This window comes from Pelobates fuscus, chromosome 5, assembly GCF_036172605.1.
Source record: "Pelobates fuscus isolate aPelFus1 chromosome 5, aPelFus1.pri, whole genome shotgun sequence".
NCBI classification, from domain to species: Eukaryota; Metazoa; Chordata; class Amphibia; order Anura; family Pelobatidae; genus Pelobates; species Pelobates fuscus.
The window spans coordinates 158603255-158627364 of NC_086321.1; the positions used below are offsets into that span (position 1 = coordinate 158603255).

General features: G+C 39.3%; 1 protein-coding gene across 1 annotated transcript in view; it reads left to right on the forward strand.

Moving 5' to 3' along the window:
- SCARF2 (scavenger receptor class F member 2) overlaps positions 1-24110 on the forward strand; it is a 233358-nt gene that overhangs the window by 96060 nt on the left and 113188 nt on the right. Inside the window, exons 5-7 of the mRNA XM_063454609.1 lie at positions 3120-3338; positions 4551-4679; positions 20815-20918. Of these exons, the coding sequence (XP_063310679.1) occupies positions 3120-3338; positions 4551-4679; positions 20815-20918 (452 nt within the window). The remainder of the gene's footprint in view (positions 1-3119; positions 3339-4550; positions 4680-20814; positions 20919-24110) is intronic.

Consider the following 24110-nt stretch of genomic DNA (forward strand, 5'->3'; position numbering starts at 1 on the left):
CAAAGAGCACTGTGATTGGATGGATTTCAAGCCATCCAATCACATTGCTCTGTGTCATTTTACAAGCGTGGGAAAATTCCAAAGAACTTTCCCACGCTTGTAAAATGACAAAGAGCACTCTGATTGGCTTAAACCCACCAATCAGAGTGTTCTTAGCCTAATTGCAGGGCGGGGCAAGGCTTTATAAGCCTTCCCCCGCCCTGCGGAGCTCAGTCTGCGCGGAGCCCTCCATGGGTGAAGATGGATTATTTTTTTTGCGCTCGGGTTTTTTTTTTTTTTTTTTTTTATTGCGTCGGTTATTATGGATTTTTATTTGGCCTTTTTTGGGGCTGAAGAAAGAAGATTTTAGAAGAAAGAAAACATCGAATGGTAAGTTGTTTTTATCTTATTTTTTTTTTTCTTTACAGGTTTTTAGTTAAAGGGTCCCCCCTCATTATTTTTAGGGTGAGGGGGTAGGTAGGGAGATAAGTTTTTTTTTTTTTGGGGGGGGGGGGGGGAGAGGGTTAACTAGGGTCCCCACCCCCTTTGTATTTAGGGCCCCCACCCACCGCTCAGGGGTGGGGGCCGGGGGGGGACAATAGGTCCCCCCCTATTGATAATTTTAGGGCCCCCACCCACCGCTCAGGGGTGGGGGCCGGGGGGGGGCAGTAGGTCCCCCCCCTTATTGTGAATTTTAGGGCCCCCACCCGCCGCACAGGGGTGGGGGCCGGGGGGGGACAGTAGGTCCCCCCCCTATTGTGAATTTTAGGGCCCCCACCCACCGCTCAGGGGTGGGGGCCGGGGGGGGGGGCAGTAGGTCCCCCCCCTTATTGTGAATTTTAGGGCCCCCACCCACCGCTCAGGGGTGGGGGCCGGGGGGGGGGCAGTAGGCCCCCCCCTTATTGTGAATTTTAGGGCCCCCACCCGCCGCACAGGGGTGGGGGTGGGGGCCGGGGGGGGGGCAGTATGTCCCCCCCTTATTTTTTATTTTAAGGCCCCCACCCACCGCACAGGGGTGGGGGCCGGGGGGGGACAATAGGTCCCCCCTTATTGATAATTTTAGTGCCCCCACCCGCCGCACAGGGGTGGGGGCCGGGGGGGCAGTATGTGCCACCCTTATTTTTAGGGCCCCCACTCACCGCTCAGGGGTGGGGGCCGGGGGGGGGGGGGGGAGGGGAGTAGGTCCGTCCCCCCCCTCCCTTCAACCACTATTGTGGCCAGACAGCATCCCTGTGGGTTCGGGCTTCAGCTGTCAGCTGAAGCCACGCCCACAGCAGTGCTGACAGGCTGTCAGCACACAAAGCGCGTTCACAGTGCTTTGTGTGCTGATAGCCCGTCTGATGCATTCACCCAGAATGCATCGGACGAGAGGCCTTTTTAGGGCCTCTGAACTCGGAAGTCCCTCTGGTGGCCGTCTGATTGACTGCAACAAGAGGTGTTCCAAGCTTCCAATGTAAACACTGCATTTTCTCAGAAAATACAGTGCTTACAAGAAAAAGGCTCCGGGTAGCTGTAGCACTCACCTAAACAACCTCATTAAGCTGAAGTTGTTCAGGTGACTATAGTGTCCCTTTAATGCTACATTTCTATAAGGATACATAATATTGCTAAATTATGCCAGTAAAAAAAAAAGTAAAGCAGGATAGTCACTTAAAACCTGTATCCCACAAAAAGGAAGATAATAGCCCATAGGATGAGTGAGTGCATGTATAGTTAATAGATCAGGAGATTTAATCAAATTTTATCCTGGTGAAAGTGGGTCTGTTATTGTTTTTTGGGACACTTGATTCACTAGGGCAGGCATAGGCAATCTTCGGCACTCCAGATGTTTTGGACTACATCTCCCATGATGCTTTGTCAGCATTATGGGTGTAAGAGCATTGTGGGGGATGTAGTCCACAACATCTGAAGTACCGAAGGTTGTCTATCCCTGCACTAGTGTGTCTTTATTTATGATTGTATGTAGGCTATGTCTGAGTGCTTTAGTTATGATTGTATGTAGGCTATGTCTGAGTGCTTTTGTTATAATTTACATTGGATGAATAAATGAGTGAGTTCATCAGACTTTCTTATAAAATATGTCTTGGGCTTGGCTTTTACCAGGATAAGATACATGCACCCACACGTCCTACGGTCCTTATAGTGGCCGGGCTAACGTCACAAGGACAGAGAATAGTCAGGGAGAAGCCGAGGTCAGAGAATCCAGAAATCAGGAATAGCAAAAATTCAAAAGCTGAGTTAAAGGAGAACAGAAGGTAGAATCATCAAACAAAGCCAAAGTCAGAATAGAGAATGTACAATAGATAACACGCTATTTAGAACAATAATGAAACACAAGAGGGCAATGACTTATGGTCTTTGATCCCTTTTTATAGTGTGCTTTTTAAATTTGTAACCACGCCCCCAAATGTTTGAATTTTAATGTTTTGGCGGGCTGTGACGTTACCTAGTCACGTCAAAAAATGGGCAGGGCTATCACAGCCAGAATGAGAATCACTGGAGAGAGGAGAGGGACTTCGGGAAAGGTACCACAAGGTACCATGACAGTATCATCTACAAGTTGAACAGAAGAGATATAGTTAAACAACAAAAAAAAAGGATATATATATATATATATATATATATATATATATATATATATACATACACCATGATAGAGTGCACTCTGAGGACTTGGTACTTAATTTTAATTCTGCTTTAATGCGCAGTAATTGATAATGAGGTACAATAAATCAAGGTTAAAAATACATACTAAGTCTTCTGAGTGCGCTCTATCATGGGATATATGTTTTTGGTAAATTTAGTTTACAAAGACGAGCACAGACCAGGAGATTACGAGTGTCGGGACCAAGGAATTTTATATATTTGAAGGTTCTATGTTTGAGGCAATCCCCCAGGGTTTGAAGCATCTTGCACTAAGCTCTGCCCAAACTAGGTAGTAGCTGACATCTGTTGTTACATAATTGGAAACTGATTCAAGTTGTTTTCTTGCACTCTTATAAATCAAGAGCAGATAAAGAGATTTGTGAAAGGTTGAGCTTGATTTACTGAATACTTATTTTCGTAATAAATTAATCATCAAAAAAACAATATAAAAGTGTATTTTATTGGCATATATACAATTTTCTCTTTCATCACAGATGTGGTCAGTGTAAAGGGCAACAGCCTTGCACCATCGCAGAAGGAAAATGCATTGCATGTGAAGCAGGTTGGAATGGAACAAAGTGTGACCAGGTCTGCTCCCATGGATTTTATGGAGAAGCGTGTGAGAAGGAATGCCCACCATGCAAAGATGGACATACCTGCAATCACATCAATGGGAAATGCTCACACTGCAATCCTGGCTGGATTGGTGACCGGTAAATACATTTAATTTGCTCTCTTAATTCCTATTGTTGTAATAATCTTCACAATATGTGATGTGCATAGGGGTGTCACAAAATTAAAAATAAAAAAATAAAAAAGTACTCATGAGCTTGTCATTCTGGTTGATGGATCTATTTATCTCATCATTGCCTATCCAACAGCTGTTTATGGATTATGTTGTTTAGCTTGCACTTTCAGTTCCAAACATAATTTTTTGGCTTTCATCCAATTTAAGTTTATTAAAGAGTTACTCCAGCTATCATCTACACAGTACACACCTCTGTAGTGGTAATGATGCCCAGAGTACCCTGGTCCTTTTCCCAGTTAATTGGGTAAAACGTTTTGCAATGGTTTGCCCTTTTACCGGGGTGCTGAGGAACACAGTTCTGCCTCCAACTAGTATGCAGTAGGAAAATTAGAAAAAAATTAAAAATGTTCCAGAACGTCCTTAGTGAAACATGGTTCCTTAGTCAAGTGTGTTAAGTGTACAAAGTAACCATGGTCTTTGTCAAGCCTTTGCCAAGCATCAGCTAACCGCTCTTAGCCAATGAATGCAACACTGTACATATGCACTAAATTGATGTTGAAAACTCCAAACTCTTGATAATAGCTTGCTAGAGACACCCCAATAATGCTGACAGAGCTTAAGATACATCTGCAGTAGAAATGGAATCATAGCAAAATGTTACACATAGACTCCAGGAAGAATGAACACTTCAAATCACTGCAGTGGTCATGGTGCTTGGAGTCACCTTTAACAGCCTTGTGTGTGCTGGTAACTCCAAAGCTGTGCATCCATGTTGCTGCACCCAGGGTTCCTCTACAGATTAGTGTTCAATGTGTCTGCAAGTTGAAGTGACCTTCGATGGTAAAGTAGAAAATAAATGCCTCATCTGACTATGTTGGCAGTTATAAGCCAAACTTTTCTTCTTGTATTGGGTATTGTGGCTCTCTGGTTATCCCCAGTTGCTTTACTATATCAATTGCAATGCATGTACCATGCATCCGTAATGCTTCCCAGTAAGCTAAAAGAAAAGAATACATCTAATAATAGAAAAATAAGAATATATATATATATATATATATATATATATTTGTTTTGTTCTGCTTAGTTTTGACAGTTCCTTTAATTGAGTGATTTTGGCACTGTATAATTTTTTTTATATAATTTACACTCAGTGAATTAATTCCAATTTTCTTGCTAGGTGCGAGTCCAAATGCCGCAATGGTACCTATGGTGAGAACTGTGCATTTATCTGCACCGACTGCTATAATGGCGAGTGCCACTTTGAAACTGGGAAGTGTCTCTGTAGTGCAGGATCCTATGGACCATAGTAAGTATCTGTGAACATTTATGAATTTGTTGTTGTTGCTGTTGTCAAAAGATAAGTATAATGTTACTAAAATTGATTTATTACCTGTTGATCTTCCTAGTATTCTACCCTTGAAACGTCTATAAGGAACTATTCCCAGTTGACGTTCTGTGATCATACACTTGTCTTCTACTTTTTATTTTTAAATTTAAGGAGAGTTGTCACTTCTCTGAAATTGAAACCACTGAATAAAAACATGGAAATCAACTATAACTTTTGATAACCTTTTTTTCATGAGATGTTTCACTTCCTTTTAAAATTGTATTTTAAATGATTTAGTAAAAGACATCACAATCCAGTTCAGAAAAGGTAAAGCTATGTCAAACATTGCAAGTGAAGAGAAAATATAGAAATTAATATTACATTTATTTATTTATAAAATATTTTACCAGGATGGATACATTGAGATTTCTCTCGTTTTCAAGTACTTTGTCCACAAAGCATTGCATTATTAAAATACAATCTTACAAAAATACAATATACAAACTATATATATTTACACACACATATATCAATTTAATACACAACAGGTAATAAATATATTTAACCATGACAGGTGCATTCTGTGCTGAGGTATAGTGCCATAGATCTCTTAAAAGATTTTAGATTGAATGAAGATTTGACTGTGTCCCTGAGGTTATTATATAATTGTGGTGCTCTGTAGGAAAAGGAGGATCGAGCCACTTTATTTTTGTATTGCGGAATGCTAAATATCATGCTAGTACCATCAGAGGTTATAGGAGGTCGGAACAGCCGGGGAGAGCATTCTACTCAGGTAGGGTGGGAGCTTCCCAGAAATGCTCTTAAGTACAAGGCTGGAAGAGCACGTTGGGATTCCAGCGATAGCCAGTTTAGCTCTTTTAACATGTCACAGTGGTGGATAAAGTAATTACATTCTAGTACAAAGTGGCAGAACGATTTATATAACGTATTAAGTTTATTAAAGTGGGTTTGTGGTGCAGGTGCGTACACTGCATCCCCATAATCAATGACCGGCATTAGCATTTGTTGCACTGTTTCCTTACTGTAGGGCTCTCCTCCTTTCTTCTATGCTTTATCTGTACTGACTGCCAGGTGCACAGGACAGCGCTTATAACAGAGATTGACAGGGAGCTAAGATGGAGGCATTCATTTGGGAATGAGGAATGGTATTTATTATAAATACCAATGGGAAATCATATTTATTAGATAGCCAGGCAACTTATAATTGGAAACTGGATACCTTTGCACCAAAAATACTATGCCTGCTTATGTGGCGAATCACTTTATCTGTCACTACTTTTTACCAGTCAGTTGCTACTTGCTGGGAACAGCTCGCTTTATGGGTTATAGTAATAACGGCCAAGAGATGGTAACATCTAACATGGTAAGCTTGGAGGGCTTTGTTACCATCTCTTGGCCGTTATTACTATAGGCAGGAGGGCACTATCAACAAATTACAGGGGGAATAGATATGTGATACTTCCGCTCTTGGCTGTTATTTGTAAACGAGTTACCATCGAATTTGTGTAACCTACTCAGTAACTACATTTACAGACAACTCCCTCCAACTTTGGAGTCCATGTGGGTCTAAGCTCCGTGCTGTCCTGTTAGGGGAAAACCTGTGTCTTTGCCTGGTAGATGCAGGACTGTGTATTAACTATCCGTTAAGACTTAGTATAAGCATTGAATGTGCAACTTTGTTCAATTAAATGTATCCTTCACCATACACACTGGAGTGAAATTGATATATAGTGTGAGATTAACACTAACTGTGGTTCCCCTGACTGTCGCCTCAGTCTCTCTACAGTCTCTCTAGCTCTCAGACTTAACTTCTATCCGTATATTTTAGAGGTATCCATATGTTCACTAATCCACTAAAGGATATATACTATATGTACACAGGTTCCTCCGATATATGAATTTGATACCTGAGACAAACTCTACAAGAATTTTAAAGATACATTACTGTGGTTGACTTGATTTTTTACACCACTTGGGTCTACACATTTAATTTAGTTTTGTATGTATTTGTTGTATTTATTATTTTTCTACTCGGCTATATATACACTAATAAAGGTTTATAACACTACAATGATATTTGAATCCTTGGAGGTTCTCCCATTGGAGTGGGGACCGCCTACTTTGAGTGAGTGGTTATTCACTTATCACAATTTTTTTCTCTCTAATATATCCAGGGTTCATGCCCTTGAGTACCTCCGTAACCTCCTGTGGGGTATCAGTGTTGACTAGTTCAACATTGTAGCCTCTCCTTTTTTTCTTTTTTAAATTTAAGGACAATAATGTTTCATGTTATTAACATGCTCTAACCCCAAATGATCCTATAACAGCACGTGTCTTGATTATTTGCATCATTAGCTTTCTAAAGCTTTGCTTTTCATAAATGATCAGGCTATACTATGGTCAGGTTTCATAAGACTACACTGTTATCATTTTTATTTTTGGCAATCCGTGTTTATTGCAGATTTTATTTTTTTAGACTAGACTGTTATAATGAATTATTCTGTCATTGGAGTTTTATTGCAGAAAGTTTAGTTAATTGAATTGTCAAACTAATATTTTTAAAGCTCAAACTCCAGCCTCCTGTTTTATGTAACCACTCTGGTGCACAAACTCCTGATTTAATACATCTCTGGAAAATCATATATATATATTAGACTATGCTGCCATCTAAATGTCCCATTCATGTTACCTATTCATCCTCCAATACAAAGCCATTTCAAATATTATCCTTATCGTGCCCCATTTCCAAATTCATACCCCAGAAGTCTTATTCACCACATTGTCCAGCTTTTGTGAAATAATACCTCACTCTCACAGCCCTCTTAGGGGTACAGTCATCACACAGTAAATTAATTGAAACCTGAATTGTAAAATTTTGACCAAAATAGCAGATTTTGACAAATTATTTAAATCAATAATTTTGTATTCAGAGTGTGGTTATTTTATCTTAAATTCTGCACATTTCACTGTTTAGTGAATAAACCCCAAATGTCATCACCTGAATAATCAGCCAGGTGTGTCTGCAGCCTGCTGAATTAAATGTATTCACATCTGGAATTAATCCATGACCTGTGATGCAAGAGGCTGAACTTTGCATTTTCTTGTTACAGTTGTATTAATACCATAAATTGTCACTTATCACAATTTTTCTTAGTTCTTTGCAGTGATGATGATGATGAAAAACACAATGCGAGCACGCTGAAATACAGTGAATGCTTTAATAACTATTAACATATGATAAGATCTTATGTAACATACTTCATTGTTCAATGCGGGAGCAGTAACGAATAGGGGTCGTACCTCTTAAGATTCCGAAAAAGCTTTAGAACACTTTCATGTGCACTTAAATGCGTTTTGTACTCGTAAAATGTAATGAAAATAGGAAAGAAAATAATAGCAGTAAAATACAGATAGAATGATAGAAGTGATACTTTGATTCTTATTAAGTTTCGAACCACATGAATAGATTGTTTATAGATCATTTTTTATTTTTCATAAATGGACAGGAAAAGAGCCCAGACGAACAGAATGTTGACTTATATTCACTTTTTTCTTAGTTTTAAACAGATTAATGGGCAGTTTTTATCGCAATTTTTATGTACTATTTCTTGAGCACCTTTTTGATAGTGTACATCATCTAGTAAGCCCAAACAGAATTTATGAAAACAAAGACACAGATGGATAAACACTCAGTAGCTTGCCATTTATTTAGTCTTTTGATCAGATCTTGTTTTAGCTCACTGACATAGTGATGATCTCAGGTAAACTCTGTTCCCCCAGCCATCCAGCCTGCTCACCCACAACAAATAAAGGTTCAACTGCAGCACTAAAATGGGTCAGGCTACAAGCCAAAAAGAAGTATGCGTGGGAATGGGACATACTACTTTATTCTAGGACGGATGGCCACATAGAATTATCTAGGGTGGGGTGGGGTGGGAGGGGCAGAAATAGGTGAAATAATAATACAAAACTATAACATATTCAAAATGGCTGCTGTGCGTGACATGGAGATAATACATTTTTCATATCTAATACTTTTTATTTAGATATGCTGCCACCTGTGGTCAATATTGCTGCTGTGCCTGACATTAATTTTATTTGTGATATCTTTTTTGTTTTATATTTAGATCTTTAAAAATTATCATATACTTTACTATTGACTGCAAAGCTTAGTATTTGGAAAGTTGACGAGGTTTGCTTTATATTCAAAATGATTTAGTCCCTCTCATTATAGTTCAGCAAACTGTAGGTCAAATCAAGGACGTTCCTAGACATGGTGCTTCCCCTTTAATTGCTCGACACTGTACAATTTGTCTCAAAATTTAAGGGAGCCCGCTTAATATATAATACAGTTCTCCTAATATTGCATAACATATGGTTGTCATTATTTTAATATTTACCGAGCACAACTGCAGGTTAAAAGAGCAAGCAATAAATTTGTTCTATATATTTTTTCAGCAGCATTTGTTTATTTTTCCATTTTTTGCAACTTCACTATTATCCTCATATAAGGCATACATAGTGCAGCTGATTTTAAATAAATGAATAAAATACTGTAGTGTGCACATACATTACACATTCTATCCATGCACACTGTGCATAAAACTAGCTTTAATGAAATTAAAATTCATTGGTACTTTAATTATTGCCATAACATTTTATTCAGATCACCTGTGATTTATTTTCAAGGAAACTAAAATCTCAAGCAACTACACAATAATACTGATTGGTAGTTCATTCTAAATAAATGTCCACAGTTCCTGAATTTGTAGAATTTGTAGATATCAGGTTTGATCCATAATTTTTTTTTTTTTTTAACAAAGTATGTTACAGAACTCATAGTATAACCTTGTAGGATATACACTTTAGAAGATCTCTACATCCAATTTATTTTAAGAAGGTTACCTTACGGGTACCTTACGGGTAATAAATTAAAGTAATATAATAGGTATAATAGGTTTAATTAAAATGTCATTGTCACACACATACTTAACTGGTGGCCTCAAATTTTTGAGCTTGTGTAATTTGATTAGAAAACTGTATTTTCTGGCATGTGTAATGAACCTTCAGTGTAATAAAGATGCCTTCAAGTTCTAGAATTGCAGAAAATGCAAAAATAGAATAAAAAAATTGAATCACACAGGAGAAACGTCAGCAAGCACCATATGGCAAGCACATAAAGCGGTGATTAGAGGACTCTTACTAAAGCGAGCAACACACTTGAAACAAACCAATCAAGCACAATGGCTGGAATGGAACAAACAATTAACAGACCTCACAAACAAAAATAAAACACAGCCAACAGAAGCAATACAAAAAAGAATAAGAGATATAGCGGACAAAATTAGACTACACACACTGCAACTAGTAGGATTCAATTTACGCAAACTCAAAGCCATATTCTGCGCACAGGGAAACAAAGCAAGTAAAACATTAGCAGCCAGATTGAAACGAGCTGAGGCAAATGCAAAAATATCACACTTATATACACATGGCAACACAAAGGTGATTTCCCCCATAGACATCAGCAACGCATTTGCAACCTACTACATAAGCTCTACAATCTGGCGCAATCCGAGCAAGCACCCACCCCAACAGACCATGATATAAAGTCCTACCTACATGACGTCTCCCTGCCCACACTTACTCAGGACCAAATCACTGCACTACAAAACCCAGTCACCCCTAGAGAAGTGGAAGAAGTCATACAAACTCTACCTAAACATAAGGCACCAGGCCCGGATGGCTTCACAAACTTGTATTATAAGAGATTCGCGACTATTCTAGCCCCACACCTAGCATCCCTCCTCAACTCCGCCACCCAAACTAAATCACTACCAGAAGATCTACTAGCCCACATCATAACCCTACCAAAACCAGTAAAACCCCTGACCCACTGCCCAAACTTCAGACCAATCTCCCTCCTCAACACAGACTATAATTATATGCTAAAATATATGCCCGCCGACTAAGCTCAATACTTCCAACCCTAATTCACAACGACCAAGTGGGATTTGTAGTGGGGAGGCAGGGAACAGACAACACTTGGAAAGTTCTAGACCTAATACACAGCATAAGGAGGAAAGGAATGGGTAGCCTTCTAGTCTCACTAGATGTGGAGAAGGCTTTTGATAGGCTCAATTGGCGATTCCTAAAAGCAGACTTGGAGAAATTCGGCTTCCCCCCCCCCACTTTACGGATACGGTAGCAGCTCTATGCAGCTGCCCCATGGCAAAAGTCCTAAACGCAGGATTCTGCTCTGACAAATTCAAAATCTTTAACGGCTCCCGCGAGGGTTGTCCACTATCTCCACTGCTCTACGTTTTGGCATTGAAGCCATTGGCTGCCAAGATCAGGACGGAATCAGCAATTCACGGGGTAACTTTGCACCAGAAAGAATGCAAATTAAGTATTTTTGCTGATGACATATTTCTCACTCTAACACAACCACACATATCCCTGCCTAATCTTATGCATCACCTCACAGCATATGGACGAGTGTCGTATTATAAATTAAATGTCACCAAGACACAGGTATTAAGCATCAACCTACCCAACACACAACGGGAAACCCTTAAAAGCTTGTTCCCTCTAGACTGTAGAGACGATTACCTCACATTCCTGGGAACCAAAATGACAAAAAATCCCACGGCGCTATTTAAAATGAACTACCATCCATTATTAGAAACCTTCAAGACCCTACTAGACTCCTGGGAGGGGAAATACTTGTCATGGGTGGGGCGGATTGCAGCCATAAAAATGTCACTGTTACCAAAACTCCAATACTTATACAGAACACTACAAATTCCACTACCAGACAAGTACATCAAAACACTCACGAAAATGCTCACAAACTTCTCATGGCAGAACAAAAAACCTAGGGTAGCGACAAGCCTGTTACAGAGACCAATAACCCAGGGTGGATTAGGTCTTCCAGACCTAATGGCATACCACAGGGCAGCAGCACTGATGATGGTGCCACAGATTAGACAGCACCCCTCAGCACCCCAATGGCTGGAAATAGAAAACAGCTGGGCCTACCCGCTGACATTACACTGTATTTTATGGACCCCTAAAATACATAGGAAGGACACCAACCACCTCTTGCCCACGACTCAACACTTCCTACGAACATAGGCGTGCGCACGGGGTGTGCCGGGTGTGCCTGGGCACACCCTAATACCCGCGGCACGCACTATGGATTGAGTCCTGCAGGAACAGCGTTCCTGCACCTTTCTTTTAGCAGGAACGCTGTTCCTGCAGGCACTCAGCGCCCCAAATGCCCCCTTCCTCCCCGTGTTCCCCCGTCATGGGGGGGAAAGAGGTGATGGATCCCCCCTCTCTCCATATCAGCTGCGGCGAGGGAGCTGTGTGTTCTCTGCTCCCTCTCGCCGCGCGGGCTGTCTGCAGATGCCGGGAGTCGGAATATGATGTCATATTCCGGCTGTCAGGATCGGGACAGGGATCCAACACGCAGAGTACAAACAGGAGAAGTTACGTATACCGGACCTTAGAATGGCCGGACTAACGTAAGGAGTAAGCAAAGAATGGTCTAGAGACAAGCCGAGGTCGAGGGAACGAGAGAGCAGGTAAACGAGAGACAAGCCGAGTCAAAAAGGAAATAGAGGTAAGCAGGGTAGAAATAATACGAGCCGGGTCAGAACCAAAGAGACAAATAGAAATAAGAGCGCTGAGTGACTAGACTAGCTAGAACCACGACAGGGCAATGAACCAATACACAAAACCTTATTTTATACCCTGGTTCTAAATAGATGATCACGCCCCCGACGAGTCCTGATTCGTGCTCAGGACTTGATTGACAGGTCGGAACGGATAGTCGTCATGACGTCGGCTACTAGAGCCGCGTCATAAAAGGAGGCGGATCAGAGGCGTCCGGCGTGTAAACGGCCGAGAGGACTGCGAGGAACGAGTGAGTCAGCCCCTCTGAGAGGGCGGAATTCTAAGTGTCTCACCTCCTCTGAGGTAGAGACAACAGGTACCCTGACACCGGCTCCCAGCTACAGCAGACAGCCCGCGCGGCGAGAGGGAGCAGAGAGCACACAGCTCCCTCGCCGCGGCTGATATGGAGACAGGCACCCGCCCCACTGCACCCCAGGGACAAGTCCACACCAGCTCTCCAGGTAAGGAGGCTGGGTGGACATTTTTTTATTAAAAAATAATAATTTGTGAGTGTGTGTCTGTGAATGTGTGTGTATGTGTCTGTATGTGTGTCTGTGAATGTGTGTGTGTCTGTGAATGTGTGTGTGTCTGTGAATGTGTGTGTGTCTGTGTGTGTATGTGTCAGTGTATGTGTGTCTGTGAATGTGTCTGTGAGTGTGCGTGTGTGTGTACGCATGTATGTATATATGTATGTGTGTATATATATATATATATATATATCTATATATATATATATATATATATACACACACACACACACGAGTGTATATTATTTTTTAGGGGGTGGGAATCTTGGGAGAGTTCCCACACTTTATTCCACAGGACTTGTACCCTCCCGATCTCCCCTGTCGGCTCACACAGAGCCGGCGCTATCTGAGTGCCGGCTCTGCTCTAAGCCTCCATGGGCCGGCAGGGAGATCAAAGATCTACCTCCTCGGCCCACAGCAGCATGGAGGGAGGCAGGAGAGGACCCAGGGAGCTCTAGACAGCAGCTCCACTAGGTTCCTCTCGCGATATCTGAGCGTTGCCGCAGCAACGCTCAGATCTTGCGAGAGTTAACTCTAGCCCCACAGGCTAGAGTTCACTCTCCACTGGACCACCAGGGATGGCACATGGCAGCAAGGATCCCCTCTCCCTACATAAGGTCAGAAGGGAGGGGGGATATTTACTAATCTGCCCCCACCTCCACAATCCCTCCAAACATACAGCACACACACACACAGCACCTACACACATACAGCACACACACAGCACCCTCACACACAGCACACTCACACATACAGCACCCTCACACACACAGTACACTAACCGCACCCTCACAAACACACACAGCACCTTTACAAACACACAACACCCTTAAACACAGCACACTAACAGCACCCTCACAAACACACACACACAAACCGCACCCTCACAAATACACGGCACTCACACAAACAGCACCCTCACAGGACAAACACACACACAAACACCCTCACACACAAACAGCACCCTCACAAACAGACACACACAAACACCCTCACCCACACATTACACTAACAGCACCCTCACCCACACATTACACGAACAGCACCCTCACACACACATCACACTAACAGCACTTGCACACACACAGCAGTGTGTGTGTGTGTGTGTGTGTATATATATATATATATATATACACACGCAAATATACATGCGGCGTGTGTTTGTGCTTTAGGGTGCACACCCTAATGCAATAGGCTGCGCACACCTATGCCTACGAACCTGGGACTCCGCCAAATGTCTAATGGTACGATGCTTACCAATGCCATTAGCAGCTCCACTGACAGCCTTAGAACACGTAGTACCAACCCTGAACACACAACCATGGCTACAAGAGGGAGTCCACGAGATAGGGCAGTTATACAATGACAAAGGATTAAAGCTATTCCTAGACCTACAATGAGAATTTAAACTCCCACACAGATTAGTTTTTGCCTACCTGCAAATGAAATCCTATCTAGCCAAAAACAAGCCCAGCAAACTGGCTGATGCAGACATAATGCCAGTGACCGAATTTGAAATGATATGCACCCATAGAAAACCACCAAAGAAAATAATCTCTATAAGCTACAAAGCGCTGACCCAGACATCAGATCAGGGTAGAGAAACACACATACAATCTTGGCACAAGGAACTAGGCAAAACCATACCAATGGAAGACTGGGCCAAGGCCTACTCCTCACACAAAGGGGTCTCGTCATGTGCTACTCACATCGAGATGCAGTGAAAGTTGCTATATCGATGGTTCCTGGTACCAGCCAGGATCCACCAGATGTGGCCGCAGTCCCCCGACACATGTTGGAGATGTGGTCAAAACAAAGGCACCATGTCGCACGTCTGGTGGACGTGTCCAGTCATCAAACCCTACTGATGGGAGGTACAAGCAATCATAAATGACATTATACAGACACAAATCTCATTAACGTTAGAATTGTGTATACTATTCATACCACCAGAGTCATTCACCAAAGATAAGTGGGCAGCAATCTACCATGTCCTTATATCTGCAGCTATGTGCATTGCCAGACTCTGGAAACAAACAACAGCCCCATCAAAGGAGGCCCTCATAAACCAAATAAAACTGAACTGGGCCTATGAAATGATATACGCGCACCAATTTGGTGTAAAGAAACACATGAATCTAGCACACATCAGGTGGAACTATTTCTTAACGCGGACCACAGCACAAGATGGGACACAAAAAAAAAAAATTAATCACAAGTTCAAAAACTGCTTTGGGCATTTTTTTATTTTTAAAATAAGTTGCACATTTTTAGGCTGTTGGTCTTTTAAGTCCCAAAAGCAACATCTCCCCATTGAGATTCCTAGCTATAAACGAAACAGATCAATGAATGCAAAATGTTCAAAGTTGCTCATCTTTCTCCTCATATACAAACTTCATTCAATTGGCTAGGCCAGCAGACACATTTTTGTAAGTGTGATAAAGCTACACATTTCTGTTAGTCCAGACATAATTTTGCATCTGTGTGTACATGTGAATATTTTGTTTATATAATACTATGATTTTTATTTAGTGCTTCATTTGTTATATTGGATAAAGGACAGTAGGTGCAATAGTTATACAGAAGTCATGCATTGGATATAATTCATATGGAGACATTTTAATAGGAGGTACCTACCGAAGAGTCTATAAACCATGTGGGAATGGAAGACACTCAGACATTATTCCATTTATTACACTGTCTATCTTGGTAAACTAATTAACTCTTTCAGAGACACCTCTGTATACACTGATCAGCTACATAATTAAAACCACCTGTGTAGGCCCCACTTGTGTTGCCAAAAGCTCTAATGCATCGAGAAATGGACTCTGCAAGACCTCTAAATGTGTCCTGTGGTATCAGGCACTAAGACATTAGTAACAGATCCTAAAATTCCTGCAAGTTGCAAGCTTGGGACCTCCATGAATCCGATGTGTTATTACAGCACATCCCATAGATGCTCAATCGGACTGAGATCTGGAGAATTGGGAGGCCAAAGCAACACCAAAAACTCTTTGTCATATTCCTCAAACCATTCGTGAATAATGTTTGCTATGTGGCAGGGTGCATTATCCAACTGAAAGAGGCCACTGACATAAGCGAACACCATTGCCATGAAAACATTGCACAAAGCATAACACTGCCGCTGACTAAGGAACTCACTAGTCATTAGTCTTCAAACAAAAACACATTGTCTTTCTTCAGTCTTTAATAAATTCTGCTACCAAGCTCATCTTCCTAACAGTTACTCCCACATCTCATGGCTTTACCGGTGATTACATTGGCTTCATGTACCCTTCTGGATCCTTTCCAAACTGTTGACACGTAGCCCTCAATAATGCCTCTGCTCACTACATTTCCTCTTTACGTAACATGTGCTAGCAGAATACTTGATTGTATAGGGAGAGGTATTGATTGTATAGGGAGAGGTATTAGCAGTAGAAAGAGGGAAGTGCTCATGCCATTGTACAGAACACTGGTGAGACCTCACTTGGAGTACTGTACACAGTACTGGAGACCGTATCTTCAGAAGGATATTGATACTTTGGAGAAAGTTCAGAGAAGGGCTACTAAACTGATTCATGGATTGCAGGATAAAACTTACCAGGAAAGGTTAAAGGATCTTAACATGTATAGCTTGGAGGAAAGACGAGACAGGGGGGATATGATAGAAACATTTAAATACATAAACGGATTCAACACAGTAAAGGAGGAGACTATTTACAATAATATCAGGAAGTATTACTTTACTCAGAGGGTATTGGTTGCATGGAATAGCCTTCTAGCTAAGGCATAAGGCTATCCTAGACTTAAGATAAGGCCCAGGACTAATGAAAGTATTTAGGAAATTGGGCAGACTAGATGGGCCGAATGATTCTTATCTGCCGTCACATTCTATGTTTCAATGTTTCAAAATATATATATTTAAAATGTATCAGTAGTGACATTGTAACACTGTTATCTGTCATAAATCTCTGAATCACACCTCACATGTACATATTTCTTTAAAGTAGACAACCCAGGGTATTCAATATGGGGCATGTCCAGTCTTTTTTAGTAGCCACTTAGTCACAAACACTGGCCAAAGTTAGCATTTATATTTGTTTGTGTGTTAAAAATGCAATAATGGGCAGTGCTGAATGGGATGTCCCCTCTCCTCCTCGTCGTGATGGAGATGAAAACAAATACAGACAAGCATTATTCTACGTGGCATTGTTATCTGTACACTACATTAAAATGTTCAAAAGTATTCATGAAGCCACTTGCTGAAAATGGCTTTATGAATTAAAAAAGGGGCATATCTCTTAAAAAGGGCATTTAAAAAAATGTAAAAATTGTGAATTTTACTCTGTTAAGAGACATTAGCTACCCTTTCTCCCCCCCCCCCCTTTTTTCGATAATTGCTACACAGTTCGATTTAGTGAGTAATTTCCCTTTTTTAACACCATTAAAGAAACACTGCAGTGTTAGGAATACAAAACATGAAAATATTATTATTATGCTTATTATTATCAAAGGGCAGTTATTCTTCATGCTGTAGAAATGTTTTTATGCAAATTAAATGTCTTTTTTAAAACTCAGAAACTGAAGAACTGGACGCCAATTTGCATGAGAAGTCTCTATAGGGTTTCAAGTGTATCCAACCTTTGAGAATACATTATTCAATATCTTCCACACCAATGATACATCAGGATGGTAAAGAGAACACGACATTCACTCTGGTTCTGAATGAATTAAAATCAAGAAGTAGACTTTTTTATGCAAGTGTGAATGCAGTTTTTTTCCAAATTTACAGTGAGGTTTTAAATGATGACCCAACTGCCTTACTGTTTACACTTTTCTCTTGGCTGTTCGGCAGAGATTTATCAAAGCAAAAACAATGGTTATCCTGGGGCAAAGTGCTAAACAATCACAGAAGCAAATGGAGCATTTAGCACCCAGAGTAACCCCTACGTTGCCTTTCTAAATTCCCATATATCTAATTGGGCTCTTTGCGTAGGGTCTAGTTAATCTTGTTTATGTTTATGCTGCGGATACAGTTTTATTTAAATAATTTGTTATTTTATGATTACTTATTCCGATATTAGAGGTCTTTGTAAAACGTGAAAAAAATAACATTTAATGTAATGGGGAAAGTTCACTGTCAGACATTGGAAAAATGAATCATTCAAATTAAATAAGGCTTCTATTTATTTTCTTCATTAGCAATATTAGGCCTGGTTTTGCCATGCTTGAACTAAATTATTATGTCGTTTGACTTTATTGTAAATTTAAAAGAAAGTGCATCTTGTAAAATAGCATAACAGTTTTCAGGTGATTTTAAATTTTTTATACAATGGTTTCAATTTCAGTGAAGTGACAATTCCCCTTTAAGAACATTTCATTCCTCTTGTTCCTCTTGTGTGAATTATGAGAATGTCATGCAGTAGTAAGGTTAGAACAGTAAAATGTTCAGATTGAGGAAAGATATACAATATTTTTCACTTAGGTCTTCAATAAACATTGTGATAAACAATATTCTGGAAGAATGTTTGAAAAATACCCTTTTGTCAGTATTGGCCCGTGCCCTGAAAAATTATTGTTTCTCTTGCGTATCAGAATGTTAGCGAGAAGAAATCACTGAGTATTCACAAACAATCCCCATCACATGACAACTGCAGTAACTGTGGTATGCCTCTCAAACATACATTTACATATTATTGCAGTGTGCGGTACAGCACATCTGGACTCTGTAATTTGTGCATTTGATATTCCCAATTTTTATTATTTTCAGAAATAAGAAACGATGTCAGCATTAGATATGGTTGTCTACTTGACCAGAATATATCATTGTCTACAATAGGGCCTGGACGTCTAGAAAACCACTGTGTTGGCTTTTAATTATTTTGTACCTAACCCGATGTGCACAAATACAAAATGCTATTCTAAATAACTTAACCCTTCTAGTGCATGATCAGTGCGTTGCATGCAAATGGCTCCTGACAAAGAGGTGTTCATTATATCGTCATACATGTGGGAACACAGCATTTAAAAAGTAGATCATGCTTCTTCTGGCATTATTACCCTTTAACAAAGAGAAAAGTATTGCTTGCTATGTATTAAATGCTATGGGAATGATCAGTTGATGTGCATGCAACGACACAGTACCCGGAAGTAATATTACTAATCAATTGCAGCATAGTTCGACTGTTGGCTGCCATTCAAAGTTCTTGAGTTTTGGTTTTTAAAGAAACACCAAAACAACCTTAGATTAATTAAGCAGTTGTGGTGTATAGATCGTGCCCCTGCAGTCTCGCTGCTCAATTCTCTGCCATTTAAGTATTCATTTACTTTGTTTACGCAGCCCTAGCCACACCTCTATGTATGTCACCTACACATCCTTCCTAAATACTTCCTGTAAAAAGTGATCTAATGTTTACACTTCCTTTATTGCAAATTCTGTTTTATTTAGAATCTCTTATCTTCTACTCTGTTAATAGCTTGACAGACCCTGCAGGGGCCTCATGTATATAATTAAAGTTTGATTTACAAAGCAGGAGATCCAAATTTGTTAAGATACATCTGATTGAATGTGAAACCATTTTTTTTCATGCAGGCTGTGTCACTCACAGACAGGGGAGGTATGGCTATGGCTGCATAAACAGGAACAAAGTGATTTAACTCCTAAATAGCAGAAAATTGAGTAATGAGAATGCAGGGGCATGATATATACACATAAACTGTTTTATTAAGCTAAAGTTGTTTTGGTGACTATAGTGTCACTTTAATGCTACAGGACATCTAGAGATGAATGAAAATGTGCATATCTACTCCAGAAAACAACCTAAATCCCCTGCTGTTGGGATTTTTGTTTTTTGCACAGCAGCCACAATGTTTGCCCTAGGGACATAGCAAGGGAAAGATTTTATCATAAAATGAGCATGGTCCGGAATATTAAGGTACTCTCGTGGATATTTTTTTCACATCTCTAGTTAGAAGGAAACTACATTTATTGTATAATGGGAATGTACTCTTTTAATCATTGTGTCATTTTAGTCCTTAATATTTGCAAATACAGATTATTTAAAACACATATATATTAAAATGTCTCTTCTTTTACTGGATATATGTACTCACTAGCTCTCCATTAGCTGCATGATTTTTGGTCAAATAGGGGGTCATTCTGACCATAGAGGACTTAAAATGCCTGCCCTGTAGAGCAAGGGTAAGCAAGGAAATCCAGTGAAAAGTGTTATACTCTAATACACTCATGAAAATAATCTGTATATATATATATAAAAGTTCACAGAAAGAGTTATATGACAGGGATATAGGTGACTTATGAGGCAAAATGGTCATAATTATAGATATAGTGTCAAGTATGAAGGCAACCTCTTGAGAACCATGGCTTAAAAGATTGCCTTTCTCTTCGAGTCAGGGAAGTCATCAAGATCCCACAGGGCCATAGGCAGATTATCCTTCCTTCATTCTTCATAAAGAAATGGTCAATGGGGCCAAGCAAACTCATTGTTCCAGGCCCTGTCAAACCCATGGGTCCTAGGCGGACATCACATCTTTTATCATCAAATTCAAACACCTCATGCAACCTTGTGTCTCAGCTCCCCACTAAGTTATCTTAGCACTTTGTATAAAAGCACTGAAATTGCTAGATCCAATTTGTGTATATTGTCTTTTCACAGTCTGTATAATTACAAATGTTTTTCATAAATGCTTTTGTACTCTGGATTAAAGAACTATAAACGAACTATTAAATAAATGCATATAGTAAAAATCCAAGTATGAAACAGAAGGACCTCAGTAAAATTTTATATAGCACATTTTTACTGACATACATTTCTTAGAATTGTGTTTTGTAGTTAACAAACATCTTTTTTGTTTTCTTACAGCTGCAATATGACATGCCCAGCTGGCCAGTTTGGTGTGAATTGTGACCAATATTGCAACTGCCACGATAATAAATGTGATCCAGTGAGTGGAGATTGTCACATGGGTAAGACGGCAGTGCATCAGTAAACAAATGCATTTAGTATTTCTGTTATTATTATAATTATTACAAAAATCCATGTGGAAACATTGCATTTGGTAAGTTAATTATATAAATGCCTTCATAAATAAAGTTTTTTTGTTTTTTTAAAATTAAATGGCAACATAACTGGCTAATGTCATTCTCATAATTATAGTGTTAATATTTTTAAAAGGACCCTTCAGAGCAGTGCTCCTCAACCTCCTCCTCAAGGCAAACCTAACAGTCCAGGATTTAGGTATTACCCAAGTGTGACTCTAACGTGTTTTTTTTTCCATTTTCTAAATACCTTAGACTCACTGGGTAATCCCAAAATCCTGGACTGTTAGATTGCGTTGAGGAGAAGGTTGAGGAGCACTGCTTCAGACCATAGTTGACCTTAAAACGTTACTCCAAGTACCTTCATCACTTGACATGACATGATGCCTGGAGTCTGTATGTGCAGCGTTTCACTATAAATCGCTACACAAACAATGTAGAAACAATGATGCACTTGAATACATTTTCCCTGAACACTAGTTGGGTTTCTCTCACCTGTTCCTTCCACATTTTTCTTTTCTGTTTCCTGCTTTTTCTTTCTTCCCTTTTCGACCTTATCATTGCTCTTTGCCTTACTTTCAGCACCATATTGGGTCAGGATAGTCCATTGTTGGTTTCTTTTTTTTTTTTTTTTCCAAGTTTAATTTCTATCCATATTTTGAATTACTTCATTTTTCTTTTGGCAAGATATCCTTTCTGCGATTACTTCCTGTATATCTATCGGATTTCATACTCGCTGCTAATGTTACTACTGATTGGCAATAAAAATTTTATTTACTTGCCTTTGATGTAACTGCATTTCAACAAATCCTCGTGATTTTTAGCTTCTGAGGTGAGCAATCAGCAAGGCAGTAATTTGGCTTAGTCATGTTTCCATTATTTTCAGTGGAAGCTGAGTTTATCTCATTGATTTATGGGACATGAAGTTCAGAACTTGAAAACAATTCCAGTAAATATTATTATTATTATTATTATTATTATTATTATTATTATTATTATTATTATTATTATTATTATTATTATTATTATTATTATTATTATTATTATTATTATTATTATTATTATTATTATTATTATTATTATAACTAGCATTCATAAAGTGACAACATACTGTGTAGTGAGTTAGGGATATAGATTACCATTTTATTGAGAGGAAAACTAAAACAGACGAAAAAGGTAAAGAAGCCATAGGCGTAGTCACCTGTATTGTGATGATCCAGGCACTCCATATTTCACAGAGTGGTTAATATAATGAATAGCTCCCAACACTGGAAGGTATGCAATCAGGACAGTGAGGTGGGCAGAACCAAAGGGAATTGATGGCGACACCATTTTAACAGAGGGATCTAGCACAGGCACGAAACATGGCTTATTAGGATACATAGCAATATTGGAACCATTAAAAAAGGACTTTGTCTGCTTGGGTGATATATTGTTACTTATACAAATATTACTGATATGTGATATATATACATATGTAATAGGTGCAGATTATATGCTTTCATGAGTAATGTACAGTAGCAGAAAATGTTTGTGTTGTATATGGATGACAGTGTTTTGAACACCACTGCACTACACCATTGTAGTGATGATTAAGATAAATGTTTTATCCATGTTTTGTATTCTAGACATCTTGTAGACATATTACGCGTGAGCACATACACACACGTGTATATAATTGTATTGATAATATATGTCAGCAGATAAAGTTATAGTCTATGTAGTTGCTTCATCGTGTCATCTTCAGTATTTGAAAAATCTTTTTCTATTTCCATTTGTTCCTGCTGCCATACGTTACATTTGTTAATCTCAAAAGAATCGACACAGCCATAACCAGCTGGCCAAATTGTGGGCATGCCAATTCTTTTTGGACAGTAGACTTGAAAGAGGTTGCCACTGACAAATGTGGTCATGCCAACTCTGTTTGAAGAGTAAACTTAAAAGGAGTTGCCACTGACAAATGTTTGTTTAGTCGGCAGCTGAGCAGGGTCTAATAAACATGTTGTCTGTTGCCAGTGTTAACCAACACGGGACTAAAAGCATGCCATACACACCTCTGGAATTCTGGCCCCATGCAGGCAGATTGTGATTTCACGCCTTAAAGAAGCATTCCAGTGTCAGAGATGAAACATTTAATCAAGTAGACAACATAACAAGCTTTTTATTTGCTCCATTGGGGACACTATGCTTGTGTTTGCTTTGCCTAGATAAAAATAAACATTTGATAGTTAGATTAGATATTGGATATATGTATAAGGATTCACTTACTCCAACTTCTGGATCAACATTTTTTTATATTTTAAGAAAATTTTAAAGCACATTTTTGCATTAAAACACACAAGCTTTCCCATTGGTTTTAGAGTATTTGTGAAAGTTTTTAATGAGAAGAATGTTAATTGGTGATGATGTCCATGTTATATGTGAACATACAGGGATTTATTTACTAAATTGTTTTTTAAACCTGATTGGAATACAGGCTAAAATAGCCGAGGTTTGACTATAACTGGGTCAGGTCAGCTATTTAACGGGTCGCTATAGTCACCAAAACAACTTTAGCTTAATGAAACAGTTTTGGTGTATAGATTCTCTGACATTTAGAAGTTGAATCACGTTGTGTATACAGCCCTAGTCACACCTCTGTGCATCTGACTTGGACAAGCCTTCCTAAACACTTACTATAAAGAGATATCTAATGTTTAAACTTTCTTTAGTGCAGTCTGTTTAATTTAGAATTTCTTATCTTCTGCTCTATTAAAACCATTGAAACCTCCGTTTTGATTAGTTAATAACTTGCACTTGAGAGATTCTGCTGATTTGAGAAAGATATTTTATGCAGAACTTGAATTGGGTGGGTATTTATAAGGAGGAAATAGTGAAGGCAGCAAAGTAAAAGTAAGGAATATTAGTGTGTCCTCTGTAAATGTATATCATGTACAATAAACCTTTTCTATTCTTGTCTTAAGGCCACATATACTACTGGGCATAGGGATTTACATTTGTATCTTTAAAAATTCCTTTACAATACCCAAGAAATGTGGGTATTGACTCTTTGACTCTATGCTTGGCTACAAATAGTATTTTTAATTCAAGCAAGAGAACCAAATGCTGCTTTAGCAATTC